General features: G+C 24.5%; 1 protein-coding gene across 5 annotated transcripts; it reads left to right on the top strand.

The window, feature by feature from the left end:
- The first annotated feature begins 6306 nt into the window (after positions 1 to 6306).
- Positions 6307 to 12075, top strand: LOC113548884 (protein PFC0760c-like). Of its 5 annotated transcripts, none has more exons than XR_003404904.1 (13): positions 6307 to 6454; positions 6707 to 6830; positions 7942 to 8068; positions 8193 to 8337; positions 8702 to 8843; positions 9015 to 9111; positions 9247 to 9313; positions 9378 to 9947; positions 10751 to 10994; positions 11083 to 11144; positions 11205 to 11288; positions 11366 to 11425; positions 11845 to 11927. XR_003404904.1 is itself a non-coding variant. In XM_026949974.1 (13 exons), exons 1-13 carry the CDS (start codon positions 6449 to 6451, stop codon positions 12006 to 12008), a joined length of 1785 nt encoding a protein of 594 aa, XP_026805775.1. In that variant the 5' UTR covers positions 6307 to 6448; the 3' UTR covers positions 12009 to 12075. The 5 variants fall into 5 exon arrangements, 4 of the variants coding, with proteins under 4 accessions (XP_026805775.1, XP_026805774.1, XP_026805776.1 ...); XM_026949974.1 differs by having other exon boundaries at positions 7942 to 8063; positions 8302 to 8337; positions 11198 to 11288; positions 11845 to 12075; XM_026949973.1 differs by having other exon boundaries at positions 11198 to 11288; positions 11845 to 12075.
- The last annotated feature ends 1244 nt before the right edge of the window (positions 12076 to 13319 follow it).

Below are 13319 nucleotides of genomic sequence, written 5' to 3'. Positions count from 1 at the left end.
AATGTAAAATAAAATAAATTGTAAGTAATAATCTTTTATATTTACTTATATTTTAGATACTATTTTTTAATAGTACGTATAGTATATTCGTATAATATGTTACATGTATCTAGAATTTTTTTTTTAATTTCGATAACTTTATTTTCATTTGTATAAGTACCTACCTATATGTTTTTATGTATCTGATGTTTTTTCAATGATGAATTTGGTAGAAAATATTACAGATCTACAGTCATTACTTAATACTTTTATAGTTTATCTTATGTTGTTATGATATATTGGAAAACTTTAAAAACATACCTGAAATGTTAAAACTTATAGACCTGTATTATGTTTTCATTAAAAATTTGAATAGTTTTCGGTGAAACAGAAATCTGCCTTCTTTATTGAACTCTAAAATGCTTCACAATGATGTACAGTTCAAAGTTACATTGGATTAAGGCCTAATTTTTGCCAATGTCTACAATTTAGTAAATAACTAATGTTTTTTGTACTATATAAGTATAATATATAGCATGGATAATGTTTAAGTCCCTCGTGTAAACTATTTCTCGATACGGCTTGAAAATAGTCTGCAGTTTTGAAATCACGTGCATACCTATCTTGTACTCTACCTGGCTTTGATGTATCACCAATCATGACCTCGTGCCTTGTCTTGTGTTGCAGTTCTGTTGTTTCGCTCGTAATGATCTAGATTAGGAGCTACCAATCAATATTTATATATATTTGGAAATCGGATAGTTTTCGGAGGCCATCAAAATGCAATGCACGTGTTCATTGTTCAACTAAAGAAAATAAAGACAAATTAAATATTAAAATAAAAACCTCATTTTATTCACCATCAAAAATAATATAATTTACAAATTAAATTTATTGTCTTTTAGCGTGAGCCAAGTATAGTACTTCCATGGACCACGGACCACAATTTAGTTATTACCATTACTTTAAAAAGAAAGCTGAACGAACATCAAGTCACCACGTTCCAAATATTTTTTTTTTATAAATAAGGTTCCCATAAATTCAAAAAATACAAATATATCATAAACATTCCATATGATCATTATTTAAACAACTTTACATAAAAATAATAATAAAATGATTGTTAAATAACTAAATTTAAATCGGTAAAACTTATGTTTGATGATAAGAAACATTATGTAAATTTTTTATTTATTAACATTCATCCGTCAACTTATTATTTACATATTATTATCGTGTTCATTCTTCCGTTTACAACTTATGACTTTTAATATGTATTTTAGACGTCGAGGATAGTTATACATAATAAGCTTTTACAAGGGCGCAAGGCTGATCAAATTAACTATTTTTATTAAGTTGAAAGTTATTTTTATTTTTAACTTGTAAAAGTTACAAATAGGTATTGATTAGGTCTGTCAGCCTACATTTAAACCTAAATTAAGTATTTTATGAGACTTTTTTTCCGATTCTTGGCAATATTTATTTAGGTTTAGTACTCTTTAGAGATCATAGAATAATTAAAAAAAATTATGAATAAAACTCTTTCCTATTAATTTATAATTATTTAAATAAATGTTGACGTGCGTACTGCGTGAAGTTAGCACGCCAGTGGCGCCAAACCCAGACTTTTTTGTAAAGCAAAATCTAAAATTGTTATCCCAACCATTTATCTGATTTAAATTATAACAATTATATATTACACTTAGTAATAGTAGTAGAGCGTAGTTAACAAACTGATAATGAATCCGTTTAGTCTTTTATGGGGCTACTATTATGTGTCTTATTTTTATACATTGCTCTGTACGATCTTAAAAGTGTGTCATTATCATTTATTTAAATGCAAGTTATTATTCCTAGTTCAATACTATTGTTTATAAATAGCTCATCGCTGCATAATCAGCCTAATACTTTTCTAATGGTTCAAAAGAGTCCTTATCAATGTCAGTACTCAGTACTCAATATTATATAGTTATTATATACCTACTATTGTATGCAATATAGTTAACTATCGATTAGTTAGATATTTTTACGTTAGTAATGAATTTATGATCAATCTATTGTACTTTAACTTCTGGCGTATATTTTCATATTATATTTTTATAATTATCAAAATGGATTACTCAGATTTTTCACTCGAGCAACAGCTCATCATTAGACTCAAAAGTGCCGTAGTCATGATTCGCTCCATCTATAATAATAACAATTATGACGTCAGTTGAACTTGAATTGATAAATAATTTTTTTTTTTTTTGATGATATATCAGATTGTCTACTCGATTTTGAGGAGCAAAAAAAAAGTAAAAAACGTTATTCCAGCTTGAAGTGTACAACCTTGACCGTTGTCACAAAATCTATATTAATTACTTTGCGTGTCTATTATTGATGCTCAGCATTATGTCTGTCATCGTATCATCTGTGGATGCTGAAATTACGTTGTTCATTTCTGAGAAACTACCACGCGATTAGGTACCTTCGATTATTATCAGCGAGTACTGTTCCAATTTTGTGTTGGTAGACACAACTATAAGTACGGTCTTTTCCGACATCGTAGATTAATATAAATCCGCAGTTTTTATTATATAATTTCAGCCATGTATGGTCAGTGGCGTATTTTGGGGAGGTGTCCGCAGTGTCTGGACAACCCCCAAACCAAAAAAAAAAAAAATCAATATTTAATTTTGGTAAAGTTTGAAGGGAATTGGCAAACAATAATATGTGATTCGTTACAAACTAATTTAATAATATATCAAGTCATAAACTAATTAGGAAAGAAAATTTATTTAGTTTTAAATAATATACTTATTATCCTATTATATTTTTAATTATTTATAAAAATGTTATTCTTATAGCACCACTAGTATCGAATGTAACAAACAAAATATGTAGCAATAATTAGTAAATTATTGTGACTGATGATGGTAACTAATGTGTTTTAATAATATTATATTATTATTATCCTATTACAGTAATCATGCAATTTATATTTTTATCTTACGGCTCCGTGATTTATTCATGTGTCTGTGTTACTTGCTTTTTCAGTGAAAATTTGTATATATTTAGATTATTATTTGCTTTTATTTTTAAAACTAAAATTATGTTTACAGTAGTCAGTAGGTATTTTATACCTGTATGATTTAAATTACATAAAAATTACTGCTATTTATTAAATAAATAAAAAATGTGTCATTACAATATTTGATGAGTATATTATGAGGTTAGTCGGTTAGTGGTAGTAGATATACAACAGAGAAATATTGAAACCAATTAACCTATATTATCTGGACAACCCCCCTAAAAAGCATACAAAATACGCCACTGTGTATGATTGTTTGGACATGGTACATATTCCTCACACAGAAAGATGTAGATTGCAAAACGTAAAATGATTAATGAACCTTGTGGCTTGTATTAAATTTTAAAATCATACATAGATATAAACAGAATAATGTTTATGAATTAATTGAAACTAACTACAATATAATTTTTAATCTTTGAGATTTTGATGAATTTAAAATTCTAACTTTAAATGCTTAAAGACAAAAAAATAAAACAAAAATCTCTCATGCCTATTATAATTATTAATAGCTAAAAAAAAGTCAAAATATTTTTTAAATTATACTATATTTACCTATATAAAGCGATATTATAAATATTTGGTGATTATTTTAAGTTTTTTCGGTTATACGTTTTTGAATCATAACAAAATAAAGAAATCAATTTGGACGTAAACTTTTTTTAAATAAAAATTCTCGTTTTTCCTTAATATTTTAAAATATTCTAGGAATTTTTATTTTTTATCTTTTTGAAGTATAAACAAGACCCAATTTTCTATACAAAATCATCATCTTCAAAGTTAAAAATTGAAACATGTTTTTCGTCAACTAATCGTGATGTATACAAATTAAAGACTTAAAAAATACACATCATTGTAAAATCAATAGATTAATCGCTCCGCTTAGAATTGAAAATATTAAATAGGTATTAGGTACTTATTAGCAATATTATTTGAATATTTACAACGTCAAGTCATTATATAAATATAGTTGTATATTAATAAACTACTTAAATTAAATAGTTAATTAATATAAGTACTACAAGTACCTAAATTTTTCTAAGAGTTCTTTAATAAATAAAATAAAGGTAAAATCCCAGTTAACACTACTATATAGATAATGTTACATTATGATTTATGGTAATATATATGTACACTTGTCACATAGATGCATACACACACTTGCATAAATCCGTATCAATTTTACCAGCAGATATATTTATGTTAAGCAATAATAAAATAATATTGAATATTAATTTAACAACCTAAACCAATACATTATGTAATTAATTCATTTAAAATTATTATGTACAGCAAATACTCTATAGGTACTCCATTCCAAACAAGAGTAACCTCTGCCAGTCGGGCGGCTAGCGTATGTGTACCTATTACTTACTAAACGAGATATACCTACCTATTTTAAATTTATAACCGACTGTGGCGAACATGCGCCGAATGTCGCGGTTCTCATCACTTTATTATTTTATCAACCGCTGAACCGCCTAGGACTAGCTTGAATTTTTCACTTATATAGAGTACACAGGTAATAGATTAAAATACACGGATATGGTAAAGCAATTTTTAAAAATCGAAAATCTGTTTAATTAATGAGCGTGGTCTGGCGAAACTGCGAGAATATCACAGGAGTTATCCTCTTTACAGTTATCCATTGACAAAATTAGTGCTGATTGAGGTATTTTTTTTACTTTTTGTCATAATATTTGAGAAGGTGATTTAAAATCACAGATATATTAAAATACCTATTAGATAGTCAACTCTCTATCTCTAGTCTCTTACTATATAGGTAATATAAAAATTATAAAACCGAAGAAATCTAAGATAAGAACATTTTGGTCATTTTGTCGGTTTCAAAAACCTTTACTAGCCGAAAACGGATTTCGATGTTTCAAACATGGTCACATGGACTAAGTCACTAAGATATCTAATTCAAATTAGTGTTGGGCAACGATATAATATTGTGTATCGATATCATTCCGATTTTCCTGATATTATATCGCGTTATCGTATCGAATTATTTTTTTATAAAAAATATAAGGATGGAAATAGTCCACCTGGGTGGGACCCCTTCAAGGTCATGTGGAAAAGTTGGGTAAAAGCAGACCTGAGCTTACATGCAATATGGAGCCTAACGTGTGGCCTAACCTAGTTTTATAAGCTTGTAATTTGTGTCTATTCTTAAAAGTCATTGATTTTCGATTAATATATTTTTACACAATAATTTTTGTCACAAAACAAAAATTGAAAAATTTATTTATATTTGCAGTTAATTATAATTTATAGCGTTTTGCGTATGCGTAAGACACTAAAAATCGTGAAACTAGTAGGCTATAACTTTAAAACGAATTATTTCCGGAAAAAAATTTTGGCACCATAATTTTTAAAACGTTGAAATACATAGGTTTTCAAAAAAAAATTCGAAATTTCGAGGGGGTACTAAACTAGATTTATACCTTTTGTAAATTAGGAATTGATGTTTATTATTGGTACATCAAAATAATATAAATAATATAATAATTCACATTTCTCGGGGACACGTGTACAAACTTTATTAGCTGACAAATAGTAGGTATAACGTATTACTTTATTAGTTATTGGTTAATGGTTTATTACACAGCACAGAGCACACACAATACAATTTACTAAAGCTTAGATTCTAAAAATAAAATGTATTTCTAAAAAAGTTATTAAATTTGATATCACGATATAACATACAATGTATAATGTATAGAACGATATCGGTGTCGAAATTTGTTACGATATCGATATCGTATCGAATTATCGATATCGTTGACCATCACTATTTCTAATAGACCATCAGCTGAGTATTTTGTCATATTTTGCGCCATAGAATTTGCAAATTTACTTGTTATATTTATAGTTGGTACCACGGTTTTATTGCGGTCGGTACGCAAATGACCAAGGTACAATCGGTAACAGTTAAACCGTGTGCTTTTTTCTGAACGTTTTCAATTAAGTCCGTTTGGCCGTTTTGTTTTTTTCGTGGTGGCAGACCGACTATAGATTGGTTTCTGACCTCTAAAGAGTGCAGACAAATGCAGCCAACTATTTTAAATAAAAAGTATTAAAATATTAGTAATTAAATACCTAAGTATAATATGCTATTACTGCAAGTTACCAACATTTCCTTACCAATGCACTTTGCACAGGTATTCGGTAACTGGTTTATGTTTCATGTAATATATGAATATATGATAGCTGGTGTGAAAGAACCATAATTTTTATTAATGTTTTCAATTTTTCACAAAAATTCCTGTAACAATAAGAACTAGCCACTAAGAACCTAGTATATTGTACGTACAGTACATCAGCATTTCGACTATTTTGCGCATTTAATACTCTGACAGTAAGAATTAAGAATTAAGAATACGCCTGTGCATGACAGTAAGTAATAAGTAATTAGCTGTTAGTATTTACAAAAATACAGGAAAATATTACGGTATACTTACATTGGCCACATTAACAGTTAGATCGTAGGTAGTTAAGTAATAGTACTAATTTATTTATTTTAACATTTGTCGTTCAATGATTTAATAATTTAATATTGCACCATACACACTATATAGGTATATATATATATATATATATATATTATACATATTACACCTGCTACCTAGTAATTAGTATTATTTTCAGATTCAGATAAAAATGTCAGGTAATGGTGAAAATGATACAAGTATTCACAATGACTTAAGTAAATTTAATTTGACTTTTTATGAAAGTAGTATTGAACTTTGGAGAATTGAAGAAATGTGTCGTTGTGAGTTTTGGTTTAATATATTTTAAATTTAAATTGTTCTTTTAAAAAGTAAATTCAGTCTTGGATTAAAATTAATGGTATTTTATTGTAATTAATAAAATAAACTTATTAACACAATACCTACATATTATTTGTAAGTTTTTACAGTTATAAGTAATAACTTAATAAGGAATTGATGATTTTAAACTCAAATGAGTATTGTTCATTATTATTAATTATTATTAGGTAAGTATATAACTGTATTAAACTAGTATCTACTTACTAATTTAGTTAGAACTTAATTTGATCTCTCTGTAGATAATTCTAATTAAAATGCCACTTCTTACTTAAATAGTTTTAAATAAGTATATAGATTAAGATAGGTATATATATATATTAATTGCCTACCCAGTCAATACTGTCTCCTATACACTTATTGATACCTATTTCATATTCATATCAATATGCAATATTTTATATACCTAAAGTGCACTTAATAATTTTAAACTAAAGTAAATGATCGATATTGTGGTAATGTGCAGAAAAATAAATAAATTAGTTATACTCAAAATTGCAAGTAAAATTTAGAGAGAACCAGCAGCCAACATGCAATAGGTACCTAATTCAAAGTTCCTAAAACTCCATTCTAACCATTATAAGTTATTTAATTTAAGTTATTTGATTGAGCATTAAAAGTGAATATTCTTATTATAAACCTATTTTTGATTAGTTTGCTATTTAGTTTTTTAAAATAAACATACAAATATGTGATGGAAATAAAGTATTTTTTGTGGAATTTTTACTACCTATGGATTCAAAAATTCAACCAAGCATAATAAAATATTTCCATTTGTCCTTAAAAAAATCTATATGTATTTACAAAAATTATCATACATTATTATACACATACATACTTGCTTTTTTTTACAAATTACCAACTCAATTTTTGTCTTCTACTTTTTTTAACATCTTAGCAATTCAAACCCTTGATAATCTAAAATTGTTATTAGTCCATTCAACAACAAATTCTACTGTATACCTATCTATATATCTTTATGTTTTACTCAAAGATTAGTTCCATAGTAATATACAATCAATTTAACACAGTTGTAATCTAAAATACATGTTTTAGTAAAAGTAAAAAATATTGAAGAAATCAAACATTCTGCTGAACAAGTTACTTTAGAAAATGAATGGATTGAAAAACAATTGCATGGTACTAAATCAAGATTAGATGAAGTTAGAGAAAATATAGTGAGGTAACATTATTAAAATGTCATTAAAAATACTACTTGTTTTAAAATTTAAAACAATTCTACTTAGAAAAATGTTAAATCTAATTCAGAATAAAATTTAATAATTTTATATTTTATTAATTTTCAGTATTGACAACATTACTTTCTCTCTTAATGAAACATTAGCTCATCTAGAAATCCAATATAAAAAGAAAGAATTTGCTTTGAATAAATCAAAATGTGAATATGAATTACAGCTGTTTATAAAAATGGAGTTGTGGCAAAAAGAAGAGGTTAGTAATTGGATTTTTAATAATATTTTATAAAAAAAAGATAATTTGTTAGAAAGGTAAATTTAAAATCTAACAATATTTGGTAAATAGCAATCAGATAGTCTATTTTAATTTGACCAATTTATTCATCTTAAAAAATAATTTATTATTCTTAATCATAACCATAATATTAATGCTCTATATAAATAAATAACCAATATAAAAATATATTCTTAATTTATGAAAGTTCTACAAAGTTTATCTAATATGTTATGCAAAGAAATATTTTGAAATAAATTTATAAAATATGATTTAAATATACATGCATAGTAGATACGATACATATTTATATAAGTAAAAAATTCAAATTCGATGAACTGTTTAGGAACGACTAAATAATATACCCGAAGTTAAATTATTAAAAATTGCTGATTCTGAACTGAAAAACACACAACTAGAATATGAAGAGTTATTGATAAATCTAAAAAATTTAGTTGAAAAGATTAACATAGCTACATGTGAAAATGGTAATTGCATTGCATTTATATAGTTAAAACAATTTAATACAAAGTGATTAGTTCTTCTAGAAATAGATTTAGTTTATTTATTTCAATTAAAATATAGCTAAATAAAAAGTACTAGTTGTATATATTATTTTAAAATGAATTGTTATACTTATTAAAATTATATTTTTATAGATGAAAAACGGAACCATATCATTGTAGAATATGCCAATGTTTATATTGAAATGTTATCTTTAAATAAGAGAGAAGAAAACTGCAAGACTCTTTTAAGGTAAATAGTTTCTTTTTTTAAATTTAATTTGTGGGTAAAATAATGATAATTTTAGATGAACAGCTGACATATGTAAGTATAGGTGGTACCTATAATAAATTAATTTTTACTTGATGGTATAATACTATATTTTAGGAAATTGAATGCAGAGTATAATGAGAAATGTTGTATGAAAAATGTACTTCTTGAATCCCAAAATAAGGTAAAACAAATATTTATTAAAACTAAAATGTTGTTATACTAATAATATTACATTCAATTTTCAGAGAGTTAATAAATTATTATTTTGGTCACATACTCCTAGCACATTTGACTCCAACATTTTCGATATGAAACTTAATTCACTGAGTCAAGATCACCTAACACCTAATTTAACATATTCCAGTAATTATAATCATGACAATTTTACTTATGACAAAAATGATGTAAATATTCAGAATTCAAAATTAAATAAACCGAAAAAAAATGTAACTTTTTTATTATCTTCTGATGATAAAATATCCCTGGAAACAAATGATGAGGATGTCAATATTTGCAAAAACTTAGATGTACTTACAGAAGAAATCAATGAAAATATAAATAACAACTTTTCACAATTAGAAAATATTGTGGAAGATAGTACTATTCAATTTACAAAAAAAGAATCAAAAGAAATACATTTTGAGAATAAAGATAAACATATGGATCATGACGGTGATCTAAATTCCTATACTAATATATCTAAAACTACTGATGTACTTTCTGGTATTAAATTTAAAAAACCATTCAATTCAGTACAAGATACAAGTATTATAAATCCAAAAATTATTCAACCAAGTAAAATGAAGACAAACAAGGTAGATATTTTAAATTTAAGTAACAAAGACATTTAATATTAATTTAAAATGCAGATAAATTAGTAGATATATATCAGTATAAAGCTTAGCAAAAAAGAATGAACAAGAATAACTTCTTTTAGCTAGTTGTTTGTTAATTTTAAATGTATAACTAAATATGTTTATATTCAAAATTATAAATACAAATACTGTTACTTAATATGCATATAATGGTATTATTACATCATTTATATAAAAGTATTGAATGAATAAAAAATTTTCTGAAATGTATGCTTACAAATAAATTTAAAAAACCAATATGTCCAAAACTCAAATTTTTAGAAAAAAACATATCCTGTACTAATAGGGTTTCATTGATTCCTATAATTGGCATGCCTATTAAAAATGATTTTTAATGGTAAATAAGTTAAGATTGTCTTGACATTTTTAGATCTGCAATTCTGCATAATATAAAGAATCTAAAATTTCAATTCCATTTTAATGGCTAAGGAGTTAGGTTTTTCAATAGTTTGATTCAAATATTTATAAACAGTCAATGTTTTGAATAATTAAATATTCAACCTTTTATTAAAAATGTATATTTTAAATTAATTCTATCTATTTTAATTTTTCTTTAGTTTTTAGAATATTATAACTTAAATAAGTATTTAATTTTTTATAAATTATAATAAAACATTTTTTAATGTAATTTAGATAGGTACCTAATCATATTTTAAATTCCAATTAATATATATTATCAAACTAAACTTAATTGTATATTATAATTTTTAAATTATTGATGAATTATATTTTTTTTCTTTAAGAACATAAATATGGATAATAATTGTTATCAAGGAAAATTTAAACCATTTAGTTTTTCAATGAACAATAAAAATGATAATGATAAAGATAGTTGTCTGATTGATGAAGACCAATTACAAAAAAATGCTATAAAATCTTTAGAACACTCAGATTTAAAAAAATTTAATTCTGATAATATTAATATATTTAATGATCTATCTCAATTACATGAAAACGTATCTGATAATCAAAACAAAGAATTATCTGGTTTGTATAAACAATATGACTTTTTTTCTATTATTTTATTCTTATGTATTATATGACAATATATTTCTTAATTTTTTTATTTTAATAGATGAATTTTGGAACTTTTGTACAGAACCGATGTCTCAAAATAGTGGAAATAGCAGTTTATGTGTATGTAAACTAATACATTTTTTCTTTTTAATGACTAATATCAATTTTTTTAGGGGTCAGATTTATCTGAATTATTTGGAAATTCTTATGATATTAGTCAATATCAAAATAATTCACAATTCCATTTTTCAAACTCTTTTAAGGGTAAGTTTATTACTATATTTATTATTTATTATAATATTAAACACTATAATTAAAAATATATACATTTTTTCTCTAAGATAACTTAGATGTAAATCCTGAATCAAATTTCCAAAGATTAATAATACCAGAACAACCAGGTTAGTTGTACAAAAATAGTAAACTAATTTTATGTATTATGTTTTATTATTTCATTAAAATTTTAAATCATATTTTTCAGTTTAATTTAATATCATTTTTTTTTTTTTTTTTTTTTGGTATAGAATAACATCACACTGTTAAAATAATATAATAGTTTACTGATATTAAATGTTTTAAATAAGAAGTAAACAAATTACTATAAATGTTGAAGTAACATAATTACTAATACTTTTTTTTTTTATAGTCTTATTATATTGTCATATTTTTATTTTATAATGTAGAATTGTATTTTATTAACTTAACCTAACCAATTAATTTAAAATGAGGTCCATTATTTTTTATAAAATTACAATAATTAGGTATTTACATATATATATATATATTTATATAAGCTTTAACGTTTGTATTAACTTTATAGCAAATTTTATATTCAATCCTTCACTAAGTGAATCATCTAAGAAAAGGAATATTAAGAAGAATTTATCTATTAATGAAACAACATCCAGTACATCTAATAATTTTACCCAACCTAATAAATCAAATTGTTTACCTTCTGATCAATTTAGATTCAACTTTTTGTAAAACAAAATTATAAGTAAAGAAAACTAAATACTTTTCTTTTATATTTGTGTAAAGGTTAAATGTATATGTTAACAACCCTTATATTAAATAACACCTAGTTATAGTAAGTATTTATTTGTATTGTTTTGCATGTAAGTAAAATCAATTTGAATTCATTTTTTCTTTAATTTGACTAAAAGGTAATTTAGATAAAAATTGACTTAACTTTGTTTTATAAATAATTTAAAAAAAAATGCATGTATACCTATTTATACACTAAGTTATTGCATGTACTTATACAATACAATTGTACCTGTGTATCTATACTTTACAAGTATATGTTTCTTTTGGTTAATAAATCTAAATAACAGTGTACACAAATATTTTATTAATCATTTAAGAAAATGTGGTTTAGGTGATCCAGGTTTCAGAATATTATCCCCACGAATTTAAATTATAAAATTACATACCTATGGGTATTTCACCTGCATGGCTGCATATTTAGAACATTAAAAATAAATTGTAAGATAATAACAATATATTTTTTAAATATTACTATATTAGTATTCATATTAAATAATGATAATGATAATTATTATTTATCATGATTAACCTCAAGTAATAAGTTCAGTGGCGTCATTTGTGGGATGCAAAGGTGTGCAAATACATCCCATGAACAAAATTATTGTTTTTTATTTTGTTTTATACTATAATTTCTATGAAATGATATACATTTACACAAAAAATGTGTTGAAAAAAATTCATGGAATGACTCGACCATGCGAGTGATTGGTATTACTTTAGATTTTCAATATTGGTTTTGCATCCCATGAAAAAATGTGAAATGACGCCTCTGAATAAGTTAAATTGCAGTTTTTCATATATTTTTGAATATTTTAATACCTAGGTCGTGCAGGTTTATAAATAATTAAAATAGAAAAAAATAATGTTATGGGCGTACATATGCAGATATTTTTATTAATCTATTAAATTATTTTTTTCTTTTTTTTTTTTTTAAATTGCATAATTATTGGAAAATTTGCATTATTGGTGCGTGCTTAAAGCTTATTCAGTCTATTTCCAATTGTATATAAACTATTTATTATTATTAGGTACTTAAAATATACTTAATTAAATAAATAGAAATTTATCATTCATCTACATATGTAAACGATTTTTAAAAGTTAAAATCGAGTTCGTTCTATATTAAAAACTTAACCTATAGCCGTGTAACTTACACACATTTAACGGCAATGAATACAAATTACAATCAACTATAATCTGCAACACTACAAAATACTATGGCATAAATGATGTAACAATTAGAAATAT

This window comes from Rhopalosiphum maidis, chromosome 1 (assembly GCF_003676215.2).
Source record: "Rhopalosiphum maidis isolate BTI-1 chromosome 1, ASM367621v3, whole genome shotgun sequence".
NCBI lineage: Eukaryota > Metazoa > Arthropoda > Insecta > Hemiptera > Aphididae > Rhopalosiphum > Rhopalosiphum maidis.
The sequence above is the reverse complement of the archived record's forward strand: the minus strand, read 5'-3'. Positions and strand labels throughout refer to the sequence as shown.